Source organism: Ranitomeya variabilis, chromosome 4 (genome assembly GCF_051348905.1).
Source record: "Ranitomeya variabilis isolate aRanVar5 chromosome 4, aRanVar5.hap1, whole genome shotgun sequence".
NCBI classification, from domain to species: Eukaryota; Metazoa; Chordata; class Amphibia; order Anura; family Dendrobatidae; genus Ranitomeya; species Ranitomeya variabilis.
In genome coordinates this window covers 523,106,125-523,131,531 of record NC_135235.1, presented here as the reverse complement: position 1 = coordinate 523,131,531, position 25,407 = coordinate 523,106,125, and the positions used below count along the sequence as shown (strand labels likewise).

Here is a 25,407-nt window from a genome sequence, read left to right as displayed (position 1 = left end):
TCTTACCCCGAGACATAAAAAAGCCAGGCTGGAGTTTGGCAAAACTTACCTGAAAAAGCCTAAAACGTTTTGGAAGAATGTTCTCTGGTCAGATGAGACAAAAGTAGACCTTTTTGGGCAAAGGCATCAACATAGAGTTTACAGGAGAAAAAAAGAGGCATTAAAAGAAAAGAACATGGTCCCTACAGTCAAGTTCATGCTGTGTCCTCCATAGTACACGCCTGCGCAAGGCAAGATTGCCTTGCGCAGGCGTGTACTCCGGAGGACAGAGAATGAACTTCAATCCAATATTGCGGCCAGCATGCAGCCAGCGGGTAAGGAAAGGGTGAATCAAACACCCGAAAACCCCGCCCATATGACCCAAAACTGGTCCCGCCAAATTCAGGTGACAGGTGTCATGTCGGACGCTGTTCAGACCAGGTCGTCCGACAGACAGCGGTAATTCCGCTTTTGACCACTATTTGCTCATTGGCGTCTGCTAGATTTTATCTAGCTGTTCCGGGGTTAATTTACCTAATCCTCGGATTGGAAGCTGGGCCATGCCCATTGCCTTTAAATAGCTCTCCTGATCATTGGGTGTCGCCGATTATAGCTTCTGTCTTGTGCGTTGTTATCTCGGTCTGGAGTGGAGAGCTGGTTGTTGGAGATTCGTTGCTGGTGGTGTATTTTCCTCTGTCTTATTTACTCCTTCCTATATTTGTATTTATTTTGCCCTGCACATTTATAGTGTATTCCTGAGTGACTGCGGCGTGGTGTATATTTTCCTTTATCCTTGTGTGTGCTAACTGTGGGTATTGGAATATTACCTCTTCACTGGGTGGAGGGCAGAGGTATCAGCCTAGGGTTAAAACAGGAGTCAGGGTGAGGTTCGAGGCCTGGACATGCACACCATCAGTGTAAACTCCAGGTAGAGGGTCAGTCAGGATTTCCCTAGTCTGAGGGAAACTGCAGGGGCCCGGGTTTTTAGCTCTCGCTCACCTAGTCTCCCCGTGACAACAGGTTCTCTTTAAAGAGTTTGTAAGATAATTGTTGAATTACTTTTGGTCCCTTGAAAAATAGGCAGCTACATATTAAAGAGCTTTAATTCATAAACCCTTACTCCAACTAAGAATTTAATACTCTTGAATCAAAGCTGAGAGTCTGCTCTTTAAGCCCATATTGATTATATAACTATCTTGACTATATTTTGGTAAACAGCCAAAAAAATAAAACTTGTGCCACTGTCCAACTATTCCTGGACCTGTACGTGTGAAAAACAAGTAAAACACACAAGTGAAAAACTGACCTCTTAATGCCTCTATATAAAAGATTGAGGTGTCACAACACAAACTTTATATAAAAAGTTCAGAAATTCTAGTGAGTGTAAAGCAGATTCTGCAAGGAGTCGATTTGATATTTTTAATTTTTACTAGTAATGGCATACTATAGGGAATATTACCACTTGGCGCCTAGCCAGGAGTTTGCCTGATTTTTTAGTTGAATGCCGTGTGCAGTTAGCTGTGAGAATAAATTGTGCTAAAATTTGGTTAGTACACATTATAGTATGAACTGTACAAAATACTTAGAATTGTAGACATTCCACAAATGTGTGTACTCGCATCAATAATGACCCATGCAAGCAGTCAGAATGCCAGGCTAACACACTCACAGTTTGCCATCTAGTGGCCAGCAGTGTGACATTCAGGAGTAGATTGAGAGAAAGAAGATGCCTTAGTTCAAGAAGCAATAGTTTATTTCTGCAGACATTTAGATTCTGACATACATGTATCGCAATGCAGTATAAGCAGTTTATCTTTCATTGAGAAGTGCAGAATTTCAGTTCATCTCAGGTCAAAGGCGGCTTGCAAATATTCCTTAGGCACGATACCAATAATTCCATCCAGCTCTCCAACCCACCAACCATAGGCATTGTATTCCTGAAGTAAAACATGAAAAGAAAAAATATAAAGAGAACAATTATAATTTCAGGATTTTAAGAGGTATTTTTGCAGAAAGGCTCTGCCAAAGGTTGCAATAAATAGTCCTTTTTATGACATTGGCCAGTGTTCCCCAACTCCAGTTCTCAAGAGCCACCAACATGTTGTGTTTTCAGGATTTCCTTAGTATAGCCCAGGTGATGGAATTGTTGCCTGTCTAGATGATGGAATTCTCACCTGGGCAATACTAAGGAAATCCTGAAAACATGACCCGTTGGTGGGTCTTGAGGACCGAACTTGGGGAACACTGACATAGGCCATACATACGATGATGGGATATCCACCTTTTGCAGAATCGATTTACCCCGACTCCTTGTTTGGCACTGCAGAAAGGGAGAGGTAGATTTGGCACAAGCATAGTGTGCCATCTTGTTCTCATCCCCGTGGGCTGTCAACCATTCCTGATTGGAGGGAACTAACCTATCACCATCTGACTGTCCATGAAATATGAAGCATAGGGTCAATATACCAGACTGTCCTGGAGACATGGGCCCCAGTGGCAGAGTGGGAGCAGAGTTTCTCCTGAACTATTTATTGAAATTGCGGTCAGTACTCAGAAGACCCCAACCTGGACATGCAGCTGCCTGCTGACATCAAGATAATCCAAAGCTCAGTCTCCTGCGCCGTTACCAAATACTCATCCCACTGAGTGTGTATGTCACAGTACTGGCACAGCAAAACAGTAAAAAGTTTGTTAGCTCTCTATTGGCTGGCATTGATCACTATGATCTGTTTGTGTGGCACTATTGTCTGGAGGAGATAGTGTGGCACTATTGTCTGGAGGAGATAGTGTAGGAGAAGGCCCCCAGACACACAGGACTGATGTCGGATGACACTCCGATATGTATGCAGGAGCATATCATCTAGGGAGATTTCGATTGAGTATGTCCAATTTCAGGCTTATGGACTGCTTTGTTCTCTCAGAGATAAACCATCTACACAAATGTCTGTAGGTGATTTCTCAGCAGGATTGGTTGAAGCATTGTTCAACTGACAGCTATCTAATGTGTATGGCAGGCTTAAAGGGAATGTGTGATTAAAAAAAAAGTATTAATCGTTTAATTAAAAAAAAACTTTTTTTTATTGGTATAACACATGAAGGCTAATGTTAAAAGACTTGATATGTTCCACTTTTAAACACTAGGTGGAGCATCTGCAATGAAAACCTAGTGTAGTGCTAACTCCAAATTAGGACTGCAGTAAATGTGGGCTGAATCAACTCACATCTGTGATGTCTCTTCTCCTCCCCTTCTGGGCGTCTGCAAATGGATAAGGGAGGATGAAGTTTAGGATCACATGTGTGAAGCAATTTTGTTGGTGTCTGGAAAGTGATACTTTCTGTTAGTTGGTGCTGCTCCCTGTACTATGCGGATTACATACGTAGACTATCGTAGACTATCGTGAGGTGGTGTTAAACCTAAACCAAAAAAGTGACGATCAAAATGGTTTTGGAGTGATGCATACAATAATTCCAAATTGGGGAACCCCCCCAAAAAAACACTCTCTATTAAATCATAAAAATTAACTTTTATTTTGACCCGTTAAAATTAAATTATTAAAAAGATTGTCCCTAATCTGAATATAGATTATATTAGTCCTTTAGGTTAGGACATTTGAATAGGGTGACACTCTGGGTGTCAACTCTTATTGGCTTAATAGGACAAGCATGATTATAGCACTTGTCCCCCCAACATGTTTCACCCCATGTGCGGAGTCATCAGGGGATGGGACAATGGCCTCAATGGCAGTATGTATCACAAATTGGGATTAAATACGCGGAGTGCATCATGCGCTGGGATTAGATATGCGGCGTGTATCAAACTTTGGGATTAGATACGCAGAGTTTGTCACACACTAGGATTAGATACGTAGAGTGTATTACGAGCTAGGATTAGATAGTCGGAGTGTACCATGCACTGGGATACTATATCACACATGAGATTAGTTATGGGGCACTGCAGGCTGTATCACACAGGGATTAGATATTTGACACTGTGGGCTGTATCACACTTGATGGGTATTAGATAAGGAGGTTTGGGTGGCATCACACATTATAGCCATTAGATACCGGACTCTGGGAAGTATCAGACATGACTGGATTAGATACCCAGCTCTACCATGTCAGAGCACAGCAGCCTTTTTTTTTTTTTAATCATGTATTTTTTATTAAAGCATATGACACGCCATTAACACAGTCCGATACAATTTCCAGACAAATACCGTACATTAGATACATGACCTGATAATATATTTTCATTTTACTAAACAACACCCTTACCACCTAACCAACCCACCTCTCCCTCCCCCCAATCTCTTGCCCATTATCCAATAAAACCATCTGACAGCATCACCTCTTGAGAAAAGATAACAAGCTTTACAAAAACACGCCTGTACATGTAGGAGTCCCCCAGAATCAACTATACAACACCCATTCTACTTTGCAGTAACTCAGCAGACGCCACACCTGGGTAATCCATCCATCCGCCCCACACATTTTCAAATTTTGTATTCTGACCTCTCTTACTGTATATATTTCTTTCCATAAGGACAATAAAATTTATCTTGTTGATAAATTCCTTTTTCCCTGGCGGTTTTTCATCCAACCAGTGCATTGCGATAAGCTTTCTCGCAGCATACAACAATCTTGCGATAGTCAGCCTTCCACATTCATCCGTAGCAATATCATCCATACAGCCCAAAAGGCAAGTCAGTGGGTTACGCACCACATCTACTCCTGTCACCTCCTGGATCAAGTTAAGCACCTTCACCCAAAAGGGTTGGAGGCGAGCACACGACCACATCATATGTAGCAGATCAGCGCCTTCCTCACCACACCTGGGACATTCTGAGTCACCTCTCAGTCCTGCCTTCCTCATCCATGCCGGGGTCCTGTACACCCTATACACCAGGTATAACTGTGACACCCTCTTAGCCTCACTCAGGGAAGCCCTGGGGATATATTGAAGTATGGACTCCCACTTGGACTCCGACAAGGGGCCCACATCCGCCACCCATTTCTCCTTAATCCTTAACGGATGCTTCAATAAAAAGGTATCCATCAGACCCCTGTACATCAAGGTAATGAACCCCCTCGTACTCCTCCGAGGCCCAATAAGATTCAACAAGCTATCTGACTGCAGATTCACGCGCGACACGTCATTTTGACAGTTTAGGGCATGTCTCAACTGCAGGTACTGAAAGAATGACTTCTGGGTTAAAGGAAACTCAGTCCTAAGTGTCTCGAATGTTTTAATAACATCTCCATCAAGCAACTGAGACACAAACCAAATGCCAATGCGCCTCCACTGACCGAACCCCCGCAATCTCATGAGCTCTGCCAACCTAGGTTCAAACCAAATTGGCGTATATCTCGTAAATTCCGTTACTCCCCTCCTTTGCTTAATTTTCTGCCATACTTTCCCCATCATAGCTATTGTTGGGAATTTTTGGGGGTTAATTCTGAATCTACCTGCTTCAAGACTGGCCAACAATGGGCCCTTCCCTACCGCGCGTTCAATGATTATTCCCGCTGAAGAGCTTTGTTCTGGCTCTCCCCAACCTACCATGTGCTGGCATTGAGATGCTATATAGTAGATCCATGGATTAGGGACCGCCAGACCACCCTCATCCTTTGCAGATGTTCCAATTTGATGCGCGCCCGTCCACCCCTCCAAATTAAATCCCTAAATAGAGTATTGATCCTATAAAATTTACTCTGAGGCAGCCACACTGGAGCATTATGCAATATGTAGAGGAGCTCAGGCATAAGTATAGAGCACAGCAGCCTGATGATTACGCTGAACACTGGTCGGCAGCCTGACATTGCACTGCTAACCCTAGGCTAATGCACTGTTCTCACCACTTGAAGTCTCTGCTGAACATAGTGCTTTCGGCACTCAGTACAGCGCTGCAGGGGCGACTTCTCCATAACAGCAGTACAATGTCAGGCTGGTGATCACTGCTCGTCGCGTCCCTGCATCTGTCACCGCTTGCACTGAACACTGTAAGCGGTGACATGAGAAAACTGCCTTGCTCCCCCCACAGCTGTGACCTGGACAGCCACGGAGGCGTCCCCAGTTCACAGCTTGAGGCAGCCATAGTGTAGCATTGACCACAGTCTCCTATTCCCAGGGGTTGCCATATTTTTGGTGTGTAAGTATTGCACTCAGTAGTAAGTACACACCCCAAATAGCAGCCCCCTGTGGTAGTACAAGAAAAAAAAATTAAAACCAGACATTAAATTTACTAAAAATGATTGATTACATAGTTAATTATTAATATAAAATAAAAATTATGGCACATTCTCTTTAAGTCCGGTAAGTAGAGTGTTGGACGTATCAGGGCAGGTATGGACTGGGGCTGAAATTCAGTCCTGGCATTTGACATCACACAGGCCCATGTTGTCCCCGTCCCCATGAACCAGATGGGATATATTACTAATATTACCCTGGATGGAGGAAAGGAAGATTTTCTACAAGACCAATATTTCTAATGATACCGGTGGCCTGCTGGGGTAAGTGATGGAGTCAGCAACTTTGTTCGCCATCACAACTCTTAACAGTATGGGTAGCTTGAGAACAGCGATTCTGTTAACGTAGCAGACAAGGCAGCCCACGACCGGACAGACCCTTCTGGCATTTGCCAGATGGCCAGTCCAGCCCTGTATCAGGGACTTGTGTGGCATTGTTATTTAGAGGCACAAATTGTCAGTAAAGTTTTCTGAGTGCACATCTTGTGGCACTATGATATTTTGTGAATCCTTTTAATGCCTCCTGGCTGGTTAGAACACTTATCACCTAACTAATGGTGGTGAAAATTTATGTAAACTGGGATACAAAGGATTTAAGGGTCTACTGCCAAAATATTGGTGTAAAGATACCTTCAAATGGGATTTGCTTGGAGAGTCCAAACTTTGACAGGGAAGAGCAGTTTTGGTGAAATTAAGGGAATTACATAAAATTAGATTTTAATATCATGGCTAATTAGTGTATATAGATATATATGTAAAATGTCTATATACACTCAACATTGAAATTGCAACACCAATTCCATTTTTTCATCATGCATATCAAAGAAGAGGTTGTACTAGTAGTGGACAACCACTTTAATCTATATGTTTGGCCCCGATAAAGTAGTAAAAAAGCTTATAGTCACCTCCTGTGCCGGCACCGTTCCAGCGGTGTCGGCACTCACGTTCCCGGGACTGATGTGGTTTTTATGACACGTGAGCCCGGCACCCAATTGGTGATGGCGTCACTGTGCCCGGTTTCGTACAAATTGAACATGAAGATGAAGAGAGAGAGTGGCAGAAACTGACTTTCTCTTCCTGGAATGGCGCCGGCACAGGATGGGAGTAAGCTTTTTTATATTTTATCAGGGCCAAACATTTAGATCAAGAAGGGGTTGTCCTAGACTGTGATTTACATAATTTCATGATTACTCCTACTTGGTGTTGCAATACACTTTCTTGAACACTGTAATTTAGAACAGTAAGAAGGAAAAATCATTTATACATATATTTATTGTAAATATGTATAAATAGTTTACACAACCGATTGCCTGGATGAGCAATATGCCAATACCAGGTTATCGTCTGCAGCTCAAACTATAGAAACTTCTTACAGAAAATTTTCATATTGAAATACACAAACGTAATAGTGGCTGCAGAGCAGAATGAAATGTTTTGTTTTTTTTGTTTTTTTTTTTAAATGTCACCTCTCCATTGCAGACATATCAGCAGTCAAAGTATTTGGAACATAATGAGTTAAATAAAGTTAAGTCTAAAAAGGTGTTGTCGTTAGATGAAGTTGTAAAATGTATGAAGCCATCTCCAAAAAGGGGACATATCACCCTTACATTGAACATATGGGATTAATTATAACTGGGGAAGTAAAAAAAGAGCTGGTACTTCAATCATCTCTATTGAACTAGGACCTCCTGCCATGCACTGGTAATTAAAGCAGTGTATCTGCTGAGAGACAGCCACCGTGTCTAGGATTCGTGTATTCAGAGCTGAAGAAGTACACCTTCAAAACAGTACACTGTTCAAATGAATCTCAGATATTCTGGAGCCAGTGGCCAGTTATGAATATTGGGGTTTGCATATGCAAGTTGCCTCTTCAGAGAAAAAGAGGACTTGAACTCTATAGCGCCACCTATTGGAAGTAGCGATCCTACAAGTCACAATCAACCCTTTAATGAGACTTGCAATATGACTGATAGGATAAGAGCCAAATCAGTATCTCAATTTGCAGATACGGTGTTTCGGGCTGTTGGCCCTCGTCAGTGCGAAGCATGAGAACTGATTAGGCTAGGTGAAAGGCTCTGGACTGAGGTATAAGGGGTAAGGTATCTCCTTGTGGATAGTGACATACCAGCTCTAGCTTTCAAGGTAAGGAGGCTTATTTGCCGTGCAATGCTCCTTTGGGAAATTTAATATGCAAGTTGCCTCTTCAGAGAAAAAGAGGACTTGAACTCTATAGTGCCACCTATTGGAAGTAGTGATAGTATTGGGATTTGCATAGATATTCATGGGAGATATATTTTCAGGATTGTTATGAAGTGACACATTCACTCACATCACTCTGAGGACAGCCTAGCACCTCCAAATTAATATCGGTCAGATGGATGACAATATATATGCCATGTTTCCTATCTATGGAAAGCTGAGATGGTAGGAAACATGGCAATAATATATCCTGCCTGCAACCTCCAGAGGTGAAGATATCCTAAAAGTTGGGGATCTCATAATTTTTTAAAGACCTAGCCCCCATATAAGCGCGTCAAGGGGACGTATGTGGGTGTAACTGAGTGTTACTTTGGTTTTGTCAGTTTCTACAAAAAGGAATGCTTCTCTCTTCTACAATCTGCATAATTACCATGACACAAGTTTAGTACATTTCTTTTGTTTATCCCTTTTAGTTTGTGATTGTATATACTATATTATTTTGTTCCCATTTTGCAACATCTTTTGTATATTTAGTTATAAACACAGCCTATTTTGTGGATTAAATGTATAAAATGTAATAGCGTCTCTCCTCTTGCTCTATAAACCATATCCCTAAAGCTATACGCTACCTTTAATAGGTGTCCAATCGGCCAGTATAAATGATTGGTGGTGGCAGCTAGATTTTTTGGGTTATTGGGAATTTGGTACTGACTACACCACAGTATATATACTCCATCGGTTGGAATCAGATGTGTGTATACTTTACACCCACTGTGAACTCCCCAATATCCATTAATGCAGCCTCGTCCATCAATCGTCAGCCAATTGCGTAGTTGTCTTGACAATTGCATATGGAGGAGTGTTGGTTCGTGATAATCTAGCAAAAGCGGGGAGATCTCTTCGGGGTTTCCTGGCTGTTTCCTGACATATTAGTGGCAGCGGTTGGATAACAGTGCGATTCCCCGGATGTTTTCCTGACAGGTGCGATCATATAATAATAATAATAATAATAATGATCTCTTTTCACTAGGTTCATGTACTTTTGTACTTGCAACACAGCAGAAAAAGAGCTCGCACCCACAATAGCTACCTCGTTGATCCTGCCAACAGCACATTTGTCTTACAAATTAACCCCTTTGTGATGCAGCCAATTTCCGTCTTTGTGTTTTCGTTGTATACCTTATTTCCAGTGCCATAACTTTTTTGTGATACTATTTTCCAGGGCTGTGGAGTCGGTAAGCCACAGTTGCGACTCCGACTCCTGGATTTTATCAGGTTCCGACTCCAGCTCCGACTCCTTCATAAATGGCCAATTCGTAACAATAAATTTACTGTTGTAAAATATTAACATCGTGCTTATTCAGTTTCTCACCATCATATAAGTAATCAGACTACTTAGAGCAAAAACTATATTTATTAGAATACAATTAGAATATAGCAAATAACTTTAGCGTCAGTTGAGGATTAGCCATGTCTACAAGAAAGGTTTTCAGTTCAACCAAGCACTGAATCATTAAGTAAGCACTGCCCCATCGTGTGGCTTGATCAATAATTGCCCCTTTTCCAGCACGTCTCTTCAAAATTGAGTCAATTTTAGGGGTTCTGGCAACAGTAGCCAATTTTCTCACCTTGCCAATCAGTGCAGCAGCATGTCCTTCTTGCAGACTGTCTTATAGCCAGCTGTAGCGTATGCACAACACAGCGCATGTGATGAATGAAAGAACGTATTGACACAGTTTCAACAAGATCATCTAAACTATCATGTTGCTGTTCATCTGAAGCAACTTCAGTTTGCTCCTCAGTTACAATACTGTGTTCCTCTATTTCAAACATTTCTGTGTCTGTGGACCCAGAATGTTCTTCTAGCTGCTGGTCACCATCATTACTCTCATTCATTAGCTTAATAGTACTTATCATATTTGAAGCATTGTCAGTTATGACAGAAAGGACTTGCTCTTTTTTAAGTTCATAGTCTTGCAGAACCTTTTCCACCAAGACCTGGAGAAACTCACTGGTGTGATGAGCTTTGGTGTCTTTTACTGCCAATGTCTTGGTAACTTTCATTTTTGTCACAAACATATCGGACATTGATGGCAAAATAGTTCACTCTGTGACGTGTGCAGGCATCCATTTTAACCCCTTAATCCCATATGATGTACTATCCCATCAAGGTGACCTGGGACTTAATTCCCAGTGACGGGATAGTACGTCATATGCGATCGGCCGCGCTCACGGGGGGAGCGCGGCCGAGTGTCAGCTGACTATCGCAGCTGACATCCGGCACTATATGCCAGGAGCAGTCACGGACCGCCCCCGGTACATTAACCCCCGGCACACTGCGATCAAACATGATCGCAGTGTATGGGCGGTATAGGGAAGCATCGCGCAGGGAGGGGGCTCCCTGCGTGCTTCCCTGAGACCCCCGGAGCGTTGCTCCGAGGGTCTCTTACCTCCTCCTCCCTGCAGCAGGCCCGGATCCAAGATGGCCGCGGCATCCGGGTCCTGCAGGGAGGTGGCTTCACTGCGCCTGCTCAGAGCAGGTGCCGGGAAGCCTCCAGGAGCTGTGCACGTCAGATCGCCGATCTGACACAGTGCACAGCAAAGTGTCAGATCGGCGATCTTACACTATAACATCATGCCCCCCATGGGGCAATGTTATAGTGTTAAAAAAAAAAAAAAATCCCCAAAAAATGCAAAAAAAAAAAAAAAAAATATTGTTCCTATACATTTCTTTATCTAAATAAAAAAAACAATAAAAGTGCACATATTTAGTATCGCCGCGTCCGTAGCGACCGACCTATAAAACTGTCCCACTAGTTAACCCCTTCAGTGAACACCGTAAAAAAAACAAAAAAAAAACGAGGCAAAAAACGCTTTATCATACCGCCAAATAAAAAGTGGAATAACACGCGATCAAAAAGACGGATATAAATAACCATGCTACTGCTGAAAACGTCATCTTGTCCCGCAAAAAACGAGCCGCCATACAGCATCATCAAAGAAAAAATAAAAAAGTTATAGTCCTCAGAATAAAGCGATGCAAAAATAATTATTTTTTCTATAAAATAGTTTTTATTGTATAAAAGCACCAAAACATAAAAAAATGATATAAATGAGGTATCGCTGTAATTGTACTGACCCGAAGAATTAAACTGTTTTATCCATTTTACCAAACGCGGAACGGTATAAACGCCTCCCACAAAAGAAATTCATGAATAGCTCGTTTTTGGTCATTCTGCCTCACAAAAATCGGAATAAAAAGCGATCAAAAAATGTCACGTGCCCGAAAATGTTACAAATAAAAACGTCAACTCGTCCCGCAAAAAACAAGACCTCACATGACTCTGTGGACCAAAATATGGAAACATTATAGCTCTCAAAATGTGGTAACGCAAAAAATATTTTTTGCAATAAAAAGCGTCTTTCAGTGTGTGACGGCTGCCAATCATAAAAATCCGCTAAAAAAACCGCTATAAAAGTAAATCAAACCACCCTTCATCACCCCCTTAGTTAGTGAAAACTTAAAACATTAAAAAAATGTATTTATTTCCATTTTCCCATTAGGGCTAGGGTTAGGGCTAGGGTTAGGGTTGGGGCTAGGGTTGGAGCTAAAGTTAGGGTTAAGGCCCCGTCACACATAGCGACGCTGCAGCGACACAGACAACGATGCCGATCGCTGCAGCGTCGCTGTTTGGTCGCTGTGTGGTCGCTGGAGAGCTGTCACACAGCGACCAACGATGCCGAGGTCCCCGGGTAACCAGGGTAAACATCGGGTTGCTAAGCGCAGGGCCGCGCTTAGTAACCCGATGTTTACCCTGGTTACCAGTGTAAAATGTAAAATAACTGACTGAGCGCCGGCCCTAACAGCAGAGCGTGCTGTACTTTCACTTTACGGCCGGCAGTCAGTTAGTGCGGGAAGCGGACGGCAAGGGACCTGACGGACACCGGAATGTGAGTATGTACTGTTTTTTTTTTTTTACATTTACGATGGTAACCAGGGTAAACATCGGGTTACTAAGCGCGGCCCTGCGCTTAGTAACCCGATGTTTACCCTGGTTACCAGTGAAGACATCGCTGAATCCGTGTCACACACACCGATTCAGCGATGTCAGCGGGACCTCAACGACCAAAAAAAGGTCCAGGCCATTCCGACATGACCAGCGATCTCACAGCAGGGGCCTGGTCGCTGGTACGTGTCAAACATAGCGAGATCGCTACTGAGGTCGCTGTTGCGTCACAAAACTTGTGACTCAGCAGCGATCTCGCTAGCGATCTCGCTATGTGAGACGGGGCCTTTAGGGTTGGGGCTAAAGTTAGGGTTGGGGCTAAAGTTAGGGTTGGGGCTTAAGTTAGGGTTGGGGCTAAAGTTAGGGTTTGGATTACATTTACTGTTGGTATTAGAGTTAGGGGTGTGTCAGGGTTAGGGGTGTGGTTAGGGTTACCGTTGGGATTAGGGTTAGGGGTGTGTTTGGATTAGGGTTTCAGGTAGAATTGGGGAGTTTCCACTGTTCAGGCACATCAGGGGCTCTCCAAACGCGACATGGCGTCCGATCTCAATTCCAGCCAATTCTGCGTTGAAAAAGTAAAACAGTGCTCCTTCGCTTCCGAGCTCTCCCGTGCGCCCAAACAGGGGTTTACCCCAACATATGGGGTATCAGCGTACTCAGGACAAATTGGACAACAACTTTTGGGGTCCAATTTATCCTATTGCCCTTGTGAATATACAAATCTGGGGGCTAAAAAATCATTTTTGTGAAAAAAAAAAAGAATTTTTATTTTCACAGCTCTGCGTTATAAACTGTAGTGAAACACTTGGGGATTCAAAGTTCTCACAACACATCTAGATAAGTTCCTTGGGAGGTCTAGTTTCCAATATGGGGTCACTTGTGGGGGGTTTGTACTGTTTGGGTACATCAGGGGCTCTGCAAATGCAACGTGACGCCTGCAGACCAATCCATCTAAGTCTGCATTCCAAATGGCGCTCCTTCCCTTCCGAGCTCTGCCATGCGCCCAAACAGTGGTTCCCCCCCACATACGAGGTATCAGCGTACTCAGGACAAATTGGACAACAACTTTTGGGGTCCAATTTCTCCTGTTACCCTTGGGAAAATACAAAACTGGGGGCTAAAAAATCATTTTTGTGAAAAAAAAATATGTATTTTCACGGCTCTGCGTTATAAACTGTAGTGAAACACTTGGGGGTTCAAAGCTCTCAAAACACATCTAGATAAGTTCCTTAGGGGGTCTACTTTCCAAAATAGTGTCACTTGTGGGGGGGTTTTAATGTTTAGGCACATCAGGGGCTCTCCAAACACAACATGGCGTCCCATCTTAATTCCAGTCAATTTTGCATTGAAAAGTAAAATGGCGCTCCTTCCCTTCCGAGCTCTGCCATGCGCCCAAACAGTGGTTTACCCCCACATATGGGGTATCGTCGTACTCAGGACAAATTGCACAACAACTTTTGTGGTCTAATTTCTTCTCTTACCCTTGGGAAAATAAAAAATTGGGGGCGAAAAGATCATTTTTGTGAAAAAATATGATTTTTTATTTTTACGGCTCTGCATTATAAACTTCTGTGAAGCACTTGTTGGGTCACAGTGCTCACCACACATCTAGATATGTTCCTTAAGGGGTCTACTTTTCTAAATGGTGTCACTTGTGGGGGGTTTCAATGTTTAGGCACATCAGGGGCTCTCCAAACGCAACATGGTGTCCCATCTCAATTCTAGTCAATTTTGAATTGAAAAGTCAATTGGCGCTCCTTCCCTTCCGAGCTCTGCCATGCGCCCAAACAATGGTTTACACCCACATATGGGGTATAAGCGTACTCAGGACAAACTTGCACAACAATTTTTGGGGTCCAATTTCTTCTTACCCTTGGGAAAATAAAAAATTGGGAGCGAAAAGATCATTTTTGTGAAAAAATATGATTTTTTATTTTTATGGCTCTGCATTATAAACTTCTGTGAAGCACTTGGTGGGTCAAAGTGCTCACCACAATTAAATGTTCATTTTTATTTAAACATTCCAAAAATTCCTGTGAAACACCTGAAGGGTTAATAAACTTCTTGAATGTGGTTTTGAGCACCTTGAGGGGTGCAGTTTTTAGAATGGTGTCACACTTGGGTATTTTCTATCATATAGACCCCTCAAAATGACTTCAAATGAGATGTGGTCCCTAAAAAAATGGTGTTGTAAAAATGAGAAATTGCTGGTCAACTTTTAACCCTTAGGCTGGGTTCACATTGCGTTAATGGGTTAACGCTAACGGACTGCGTTGCACGGCGAAAATGTCGCAATTAACGCCGTGCAACGGGTCCGTTAGCGCACCCATTGACAGCAATGTAAATTTAGCCTGCAGCGCATCACTAGCGCGTGCCTTTTTCGGCTCGCGCTAGTGATGTGCCGTTCTTCTGTGACGCGCCTCGGACGCTGCTTGCAGCGTCCGCGGCGCGCCCGAGGTCCGTTCCCCGCTCTCGCAGATCAGGGATCTGCGAGAGCGGGGACGTTAACGCGACCCCTAACGCGGCCCCTAAAAAAATATTGCGTTAGCGCAATCCGCTAGCGCTAGCGCTAAACGGATTGCCCTAACGCAATGTGAACCTAGCCTTATAACTCCCTGACAAAAAAAATGTTGGTTCCAAAATTGTGCAGATGTAAAGTAGCCATGTGGGAAATGTTACTTATTAAGTATTTTGCGTGACATATCTCTGTGATTTAAGGGCATAAAAATTCAAAGTTGGAAAATTGCAAAATTTTCTAAATTTTCGCCAAATTTCCATTTTTTTCACAAATAAACTTAAGTTATATTGAATAAATTTTACCACTATCATGAAGTACAATATGTCACGAGAAAAACATGTCAGAATCGCCAAGATCCGTTGAAGCGTTCCAGAGTTATAACCTCATAAAGGGACAGAGTTCAGAATTGTAGAAATTGGCCCGGTCATTAACGTGCAAACCACCCTCGGGGCTTAAGGGGTTAAGAAACAGAAAGCGTCCCTTGAGAGTTTTTTTTAAGTTCTTCCTTTTGTTTAAAAACTTCTTGGATTACTAATTTTCTAATACTCTCTCTCTCTCCAGAGAAACACCAAGCTTGCGGGCCATTTCCCCATTCAGACACATAAAAGCTGGTCGTGAAAATAATGAAATAGGCACACTATCCTTTACAACAAGCTCTATGATCTGTTTTTTAAATGTATCTACTGTCATTGTCACAGTAACTTTGTCACTGACAAAATATCTTGCAACTGATGGCTGCAAAGTTCTCTGCTCCTTTGTTTGGCTCGAAGAGCTGGGCACTGGTTCATTGGTTTGGATGCAGTCTTACTCATCCACTGCTTTCAGTACTTCTGGATGAAAGCGCTGTAAATGTCTCTTTAGATTAGAAGCTCTGGTAGGAGCATTTTTATCTTTGCCTGAATATGCACTGATCTTGGCTTCACAGCATTTGTTTTCGTCTGGATCATTTGTCATACACTGACAGACATAATGTTTTCTATCTTAAGTGCTGGTGAAATGTGCAAATACAGCTGATTTAATGTGACGCTTCTTTGACATTCTCAGGTTTTTAATTCTGCATTCACAATCCAAATGACAATTGTTTTTCCTAAAAACAATTGTACATATCAAAGCAAAAAAGTGGAATAATAAAACATAACTTTTAATACACAAAAAGTCAATAAAACTAGTCACCCAAGTGAACACATAATACGGGGCCAAGTCACCACCATATGTAATGGATTTTAAGGTAATGACGAGCCCTAGACAGGATAAAAGTTTCCGACAGTAAATATGGAAACCGTCTGAGGTAAGGTAAATAAAGAAGCTATGCAACAATCCTGTATGACAGCAACTAACCCTTATACCAACAGATGCATATAGAAACAATGAACAGTAATCAGCATGTACTGTGAGAAATGCTTATAGTAACTGTTACACAGAAAAAACGGAACGGTCTCACCAATTCCATAAGGCGGGCATCGGAGCACCGGGTATTCTTTTGTCAAAATAGACATCCGGTAAGTGAAGAGATGACAAGTCCCTATGTCAATCCCTAAGGGGCTACAATAAACTATCCCCAAAGCTCCTGCCCTTACAAGGGCAGTCCACAGCTACCCCTGTAAACATGTGCCCTGCACTCTTCCTATGTTGTCCCGACGCGCTTCTTCCAAGTTTAAGTCATCAGGGGACCTGCTTGTGTAAGGAGATTTATGTGCCAGAAAAGAAGGGATGCTAAGTCCTGCCACCCTCTATGCTGTCCTGCAGGACAGCATAGAGGAGATTTATGTGCCAGAAAAGAAGGGATGCTAAGTCCTGCCACCCTCTATGCTGTCCTGCAGGACAGCATAGAGGGTGGCAGGACTTAGCGTCCCTTCTTTTCTGGCACATAAATCTCCTTACACAAGCAGGTCCCCTGATGACTTAAGCTTGGAAGAAATGCGTCGGGACAACATAGGGAGAGTGCAGGGCACATGTTTACAGGGGTAGCTGTGGACTGCCCTTGTAAGGGCAGGAGCTTTGGGGATAGTTTATTGTAGCCCCTTAGGGATTGACATAGGGACTTGTCATCTCTTCACTTACCGGATGTCTATTTTGACAAAAGAATACCCGGTGCTCCGATGCCCGCCTTATGGAATTGGTGAGACCGTTCCGTTTTTTCTGTGTAACAGTTACTATAAGCATTTCTCACAGTACATGCTGATTACTGTTCATTGTTTCTATATGCATCTGTTGGTATAAGGGTTAGTTGCTGTCACACAGGATTGTTGCATAGCTTCTTTATTTACCTTACCTCAGACGGTTTCCATATTTAATGTCGGAAACTTTTATCCTGTCTAGGGCTCGTCATTACCTTAAAATCCATTACATATGGTGGTGACTTGGCCCCGTATTATGTGTTCACTTGGGTGACTAGATTTATTGACTTTTTGTGTATTAAAAGTTATGTTTTATTATTCCACTTTTTTGCTTTGATAGGTCTAATTAATAGTGGTATCTGTAGGACTCACACTCTATATACAGACATTGCTTTTTCAGTAAAAACAATTGTACAAAATTATTGCCAGGTCGTACAACTGATATAGTGGTCAGTAAAGGTACCTTCACACTAAACGACTTTGCAGCGATAACGATAGCGATCCGTGACGTTGCAGCGTCCTGGCTAGCGATATTGTTGTGTTTGACACGCAGCAGCGATCTGGATCCTGCTGTGATATCGCTGGTCGTTGCTGAAAGTTCAGAACTTTATTTGGTCGTCAGATCGGCGTATATCGTCGTGTTTGACAGCCAAAGCAACGATGCCAGCGATGTTTTACAGTGGTAACCAGGGTAAATATTGGGTTACTAAGCGCAGGGCCGCGCTTAGTAACCCGATGTTTACCCTGGTTACCATTGTAAATGTAAAAAAACAAACAGTACATACTCACCTTCTGCTGTCTGTCACACGTCCCTCGCCGTCTGCTTCCCGCACTGTCTGTGAGTGCCGGCCGTAAAGTAAAAGCAGAGCACAGCAGTGACGTCACCGCTGTGCTGTGCCTTATACGGCTGGCACTCACAGTCAGTGCAGGAAGCAGACGGCGAGGGACGTGTGACAGACAGCAGAAGGTATGTACTGTTTGTTTTTTTTACATTTACAATGGTAACCAGGGTAAACATCGGGTTACTAAGCGCGGCCCTGCGCTTAGTAACCCGATGTTTACCCTGGTTACCCGGGGACCTCGGCATCATTGGTCGCTGGAGAGCTGTCTGTGTGACAGCTCTCCAGCGACCAAACAGCGACGCTGCAGCGATCGGCATCGTTGTCGATATCGCTGCAGCGTCGTTTAGTGTGAAGGTACCTTAATACTGTTATTCCTCATGTACTCACAGTTAACTGATGCAAAGTTTGTTGAAAGGATAATAATTCTTACAGTCTTCCTCTTCTGAGTAGCAGCTGTGAGATGCTTGGAAGACGCACACCTAGTAAACATCTAGTCTAGAGGAGGAGCTTTACTACTAAGAATTTGCAACACATTTTCACTTTCAGTTTCATACATTGTAAGTAGGGGGTTGGGGCAGCATGAGGTTAACCAAGTATAAGATTAGATAAGGGCAGTGGAGAGCAGTGACACACAAGAAATAAGAAATGTCTCTATCTCCAGCAGAACTGCTTATCACTGTTGTTCATAGTTTGATAGAACATATATATTTGAGTAACATTTATAAAATTCATATGAAAGTTCAATTATGAAATATTAATACTTTTTTTTAAAGCTGGAGTCGGTACATTTCTACCGACTCCGACTCCAACCAAAACTAACTCCGACTCCACAGCCCTGCTATTTTCTTGAAAATATGTCCCATCTTCTCCTCTCTCTCTGTGAACATCACACCTACTCGGATGACACCAGAGTGATGTCAGATTTTTTTTCTCCAGGCTCATTGACTTGCATGGCTGACTGCGATCCGAATATCGGATGTAAATCGTGCATGCTGCAATATTTTCTACAGACTCTGTTCGAGGAAAAAAATGCTCAAGACAAAAATCGGACATGTGCTTGGCCCCATAGAATAACATTGGTCCAAGTGCGATCCCGAGGTTTTGATGGATTGCCCTCTGACCAAAAGCCCTTATAGTGACGAATAGATCTAACTTTGCTTTGACAATCAGTAATGCCGTCTCACTTTTATACAACAACTTGGCTGAAAAGCAGGATTTATCTGAATATGCCATTATCTATTTCATTACATGTGGACTCTGAAAAGGAAATAATATTTTGACACTTTTCCACCTCCTGAAATTTAATTATGATGAAGATACTGAAAGGAAAATCTAAATGTGTACAGTACTTCACTGGAAGTCATCAAAAGGTTAAGGGCTGAGGCAATTAACATTTTTCAAGAAAGCAGTCCAGCACACTCAGGAGCCTTGAAATGAACAGAGATGTTACTAGGTAGATTAGACATTAAGGTTATAGATAGCTGGATCACACATGTAGCTGCATTCTACAAGGGCGAATCACTGCTGAGCAATACATTCAGTCAGCTGCCTCCTATGTACACTACTGTTCAAAAGTTTAGGGTCAACCAGACAATTTTGTGTTTTCCATGAAAACTCATACTTTTATTAATCAAATGATTTGCCAAATGAATTGAAAATTTAGTCCAGACATTGACAAAGTTTGAAAAAAAAGATTTTTATTTGAAATAATCATTTTCTCCTTTAAACTTTGCTTTCGTCAAAGAATGCTCCCTTTGCAGCAATTACAGCAATGCATACCTTTGGTATTCTAGCAGTTAATTTGCTGAGGTAATCTGGAGAAATTTCACCCCATGCTTCCAGAAGCCCCTCCCAAAAGTTGGTTTGGCTTGATGGGCACTTTTTGCGTACCATACAGTCAAGCTGCTCCCACAACAGCTCAATGGGGCTGAGATCTGGTGACTGCGCTGGCCACTCCATTACAGATAGAATACCAGCTGCCTGCTTCTTCCCTAAATAGTTCTTGCATAATTTGGAGGTGTGCTTTGGGTCATTGTCCAGGTGTAGGATAAAATTGGCTCCAATCAAACGTTGTCCAAAGGGTATGGCATGGTGTTGTAAAATGGAGTGATAGCCTTCCTTATTCAATATCCCTTTTGCATTGTACAAATCTCCCACTTTACAAGCACCAAAGCAACCCCAGACCATCACATTACCTCCACCATGCTTGACAGATGGCGTCAGGCACTCTTCCAGCATCTTTTCATTTGTTCTGCGTCTCACAAATGTTCTTCTGTGTGATCCAAACACCTCAAACTTGGATTCGTCTGTCCATAACTTTTTTCGAATCTTCCTCTGTCAAATGTCTGTGTTATTTTGACCATATTAATCTTTTCTTTTTATTAGCCAGTCTCAGATATGGCTTTTTCTTTGCCACTCTGCCCTGAAGGCCAGAATTCTGGAGTCGCCTCTTCACTGTAGACGTTGACACTGGCATTTTGCATGTACTATTTAATGAAGCTGCCAGTTGATAACCTGTGAGGCGTCGATTTCTCAAACTACAGACTCTAATGTACTTGTCTTGTTGCTCAGCTGTGCAGCGGGGCCTCCCACTTCTCTTTCTATTCTAGTTAGAGACTGTTTGTGCTCTCCTCTGAAGGGAGTAGTACACACCGTTGTAGGAAATCTTCAGTTTCTTGGCAATTTCTCGCATGGAATAGCCTGCTTTTCCAAAAACAAGAATAGATTGTTGAGTTTCACATTAAAGTTCTTTTTTTTCTGGCCATTTTGAGAGTTTAATGGAACCAACAAATGTAATGCTCCAGATTCTCAACTAGCTCAAAGGAAGGTCAGGTTTATAGGTTTTCTAATCCGCCAAACCTTTTTCAGTTGTGCTAACATACTTGCACAAGGGTTTTCAAGGGTATTTTAACCATCCATTAGCCTTCTTACTCAGTTAGCAAAGACAGTACCATAACAACACTGGAGTGATGGTTGTGGGAAATGGTCCTCTATACACCTATGAAGATATTGCATTACAAACCAGAGGTTTGCAGCTAAAATAGTCATTTACCACATTAACAATGTATAGAGTGTATTTCTGAATCATTTAATGTTAGCTTCATTGGAAAAAAAACGTGCTTTTCTTTCAAAAATAAGGAAATTTCTAAGTGACTCTAAACTTTTGAACGGTAGTAACTAGTAACTAAAAAGAGACGGTAACTAAGCCTATGTGAAGACAAACGCTATAATGTACAGGTGCTTCTCACAAAATTAGAATATCATCAAAAAGTTAATGTATTTCAGTTCTTCAATACAAAAAGTGAAACTCATAATATATAGTGTCATTACAAACAGAGTGATCTATTTCAAGTGTTTATTTCTGTTAATGTTGATGATTATGGCTTACAGCCAATGAAAACCCAATAGTTATTATCTCAGTAAATTAGAAAACTTTATAACACCAGCTTGAAAAATTATTTTAAAATCCGTAACGTTGGCCTACTGAAATGTATGTTTAGTAAATGCTCTCAATACTTGGTCGGGGCTCCTTTTAAATCATTTGCTGTATCAATGCGGCGTGGCATGGAGGCGATCAGCCAGTGACATTCCGGAGGTGTTATGGAAGCCCAGGTTGCTTTGCTAGCAGCCTTCAGCTCTCGTCTGGATTGTTGGGTCTGGTGTCTCTCATCTTCCTCTTGACAATACCCCATAGATTCTCTATGGGGTTAAGGTCAAATGACTTTGCTGGCCTATCAAGCACAGTGATACTGTTATTTTTAAACCAGGTATTGGTACTTTTGGCAGGGTGACAGGTGTCAAGTCCTGCAGGAGAATGAAATTTAAATCTCCAAAAGCTTGTCGGCAGAGGGAAGCATGAAGTGCTCTAAAATTTCCTGGTAGATGACTGCGCTGACTTTGGTCTTGATAAAACACAGTGGACCTACACCAGCAGATGACATGCTTCCCCAAACCATCACTGACTGTGGAAACTTCACACTAGACCTCAAGCAGCTTGGATTGTGTGCCTCTCCACTCCTCCTCCAGACTCTGGAATCTTGATTTCCAAATGAAATGAAAAATTTACTTTCATCTGAAAACAACACCTTGGACCACTGAGCAACAGTCCAGTTCTTTTTCTCCTTGGCCCAGGTAAGACGCTTTTGGCATTGTCTATTGGTCATGAGTGGCTTGACACAAGGAATGCAACACTTGTAACCCATGTCCTGGATACGTCTGTGTGGTGGCTCTTGAAGCAATGACTCCAGCAGCAGTCCAGTCCTTGTGAATTTTGAATGGACTTTTCTTAATCTTTTCAAGGGTGTGGTTATCCCGATTGCTTGTGCACCTTTTTCTACCACATTTTTTCCTTCCACTCAACTTTCTATTAATATGCTTGGATACAGTACTCTGTGAACAGCCAGCTTCTTTTGTGGCTTACCCTCCTTGTGGAGTGTGTCAATGATTGCCCTCTGGACATCTGTCAAGTCAGCAGTCTTCCCCATGATTGTGAAGCCTACTGAAACAGACTAAGGGACCTTTTTAAATGCTTAGGAAGCCTTTGCAGGTGTTTTTTGTTAATTATTCTAATTTACTGAGATATGACTTTTGAGTTTTCATTGGTCGTAAGCCATAATCATTAACATTAACAGAAAAACACTTGAAATCGATCACTCTGTAATGACACTATATAATATGAGTTTCATGTTTTGTATTGAAGAACTGAAATAAATTAACTTTTTGATGATATTCTAATTTGTGAGAAACACCTGTAACACTAAAAAGTACGATGAGCAAGAATCATCTATATTGTGAAGGAAATATATAATTGTAATGGCAATGTATAACAGCAGTAAAGTTTATTTATTATAATAAACTTCCATTTAGTTGACAAAAGAACAAACTGGATTTATCAGTATTGCAAGAACACAGGAGTTTTCATTGGAGGTGTCAAATTGTCCCCCACCATCCGGTCACAAACAGCAATTTTTAAACAGTATAATTCAGGTCATCCTGGGAACCCGAGCCCAGGGTCAAGAATATAAAAGTTGGGTTGCACAAAAGAAAGTTGTTCACAAGTGTGGGACAGCCTATGCTGGTGTGATCCATAATTCATTTCTCCTTCCCTCAAGGAAACAGAACATAACTGTAGAAGGACACGTTTATGTATTTCTGTTATTTTTCCCTTTTTATTTTACAACTGTTTTGCATATTTGTGCGTCGTTTTATTTTCACATCTTTTCTTGTAAGCACTATATTTTTATATTAAAGCTTAAAAACTTTAATAAGTCTGGTCTTTGTATGCTCTAAAGCAGTGTTCACCAACTCCGATCCTCAAGAGCCACCAACGGGTCATGTTTTTAGAATTTCCTTAGTATTGCACAGGTGATTGAATTCTTGCCTGTCCAGGTGATGCAATTATTACCTGTGCAATACTAAGGAAATCATGAAAACATGACCTGTTGGTGGCTTTTGAGGACCGGAGTTGGGGAACACTGCTTTAAATAATCCATAGCCTTTCAGAGTGTGCCTTTTTTGATTGTCTGACAGTAACATTTCGGGGTCTCATCACCCGGTGTTTGAGTGGTGGCAGGGTGATGCGTATCTGTGTTGTGTAGTCTGTATTTGGGATGTGATTTATGCGCACTTTATAGCCTGTAACAGAGGTTGAGTGCTGGTTTGAGTGAGAGGAGATAAATTAACCCTTGCAGACACATTCACATCACATGCTGGGAAGTGTTTAAGTGTTCAATAAGGCTGGTTTCACACTAGCGTTTCTGTGCACAGCATAGGCCTGCGTACTTCTTTCCTTAAGCGTACCTATATTTAACATTGTGTACGCAGGTGTACACAGGGGCATGTGTTGTATGCGGATGCGTCCCCGTGCGGCGTTTTGACGTGCCCGCCGAACGCAACATGTTACCCTGGTGCTTACCCTGTCAACTACATCAGGAAATGTACTAAAATTGAATATATTTGAACAGAGAAAGAATGGAGTTCCATACATATAGTTATAAAAATTGTATAAATTTATTAAAGATACCATTACATACATTAAAGTAACAAAAAATACAAAAAGAATAAAGAACCTTAGTCTAGAAGCAAATAAGACCCTGGCACAACAAGTGTATTTCAGTATGCCCCAATCATGGTACTGATACACCGCACTGTAAATAGTCCTAAATGTATAGCGCACAATTGACCTGTTTAACAATATCAATCAGGACATCAAGTGCCTGTAAGGCAGTGCGCACTCAGAGAATGTCACAATGACAAAAAACTCATATGAGGAAAAGTAGTAAATAGTAGCGATGTAAACAGCAAAGTTTCTTACCCATGATGGGAAACAGTCAGGTGCCAAGGTGCCGGTATACCCCCCTTTTTTGTTACTTTAATGTATGTAATGGTATCTTTAATAAATTTATACAATTTTTATAACTATATGTATGGAACTCCATCCTTTCTCTGTTCAAATGTGTATTTGGAGTATACATTTACTATCCAGCTACTTTATGGGCATATATATTAAGCCAATGAGGCATTACTCCTTACTATATGGGACCCATCTCTTTTTTGTGAGTTTGAGCTTATCACTAAAATTGAATATAGTACAGCTAATGATTCTCACTGAATGACCACCATAAAGTGAAAGTTCAATCTTAAAATTAAGTTTGCTTCCCTTTCCCTCCTACTTTGAGTAAGTGGCCTGATAAAGTGGGCTTGCTAACTGGCTGATTTCAACAGATAAGTCAGCCCCCTTCTTTATCCTTGAGCCAGTCTCCTTTTCCATCATGACTATCAACATGACTATAGCTACTGAAATGAGCCAGTCAGTCCTCTTCAAGCATATTAATACCCAAAAGGAGGAGGCGTAGTTACTTTCTGTGTCAAGATTTTGGACCCTAAATGACAGCACAGTGACTCAGTGGTTAGTACTGCAGAATTGCAGCGCTATGGTCCTTGATTCAAATCCCACCAAGAACAAGATCTGCAAGGAGTTTGTATGTTCTCCCCGTGTTTGAGTGGGTGTCTTCCCATACACCAAAGATGTATTGTAGGGAATTTAGATTACAAGCCCCCAATCAGGACAATAATGATAATGTCCGTAAAGTGCTCTGGGATTAATGGTGCTAATTAAGCGAGTAAAATAAATAAATAATGAAAAAAGGGGAGATTTACTTTTTTCATGACTAATATCTCTTTCAGAAGTGTCGGTAACCATTTTAAACTACGTTTTGAAGTATTTCAGTATTTTTATCTTCTATATCGCATTCATTACATTTGGCCCACAAAAATGACTACCTCCACTACAAACATTATAAATGGATTATTTTTGTGAAATTTTCATAACAGGATAAAATTGTGTATAAGGGTATGTCTTCTGCCATTTGAAATATTTAATGCATTTGGTAAAATGGAGGTATGTTTCCTATGATGGGCTGGGTTGTGGCAGCTACAAGACTATGTCAAACATTAAGGCAGCCCTTAACAGGCGGATGGCTTCATTAAGCTGCTGCAGA

At 41.8% G+C, this 25,407-nt stretch overlaps 1 protein-coding gene across 1 annotated transcript in view; it reads right to left on the bottom strand.

The window, feature by feature from the left end:
• Positions 1-1,716: 1,716 nt before the first annotated feature.
• The window catches only part of SKAP1 (src kinase associated phosphoprotein 1), an 862,974-nt gene continuing 839,283 nt past the window's right edge, over positions 1,717-25,407 (bottom strand). The window contains exon 12 of the mRNA XM_077252210.1: positions 1,717-1,916. Within this exon, the coding sequence (XP_077108325.1) occupies positions 1,821-1,916 (96 nt within the window). The 3' untranslated portion in view covers positions 1,717-1,820. The remainder of the gene's footprint in view (positions 1,917-25,407) is intronic.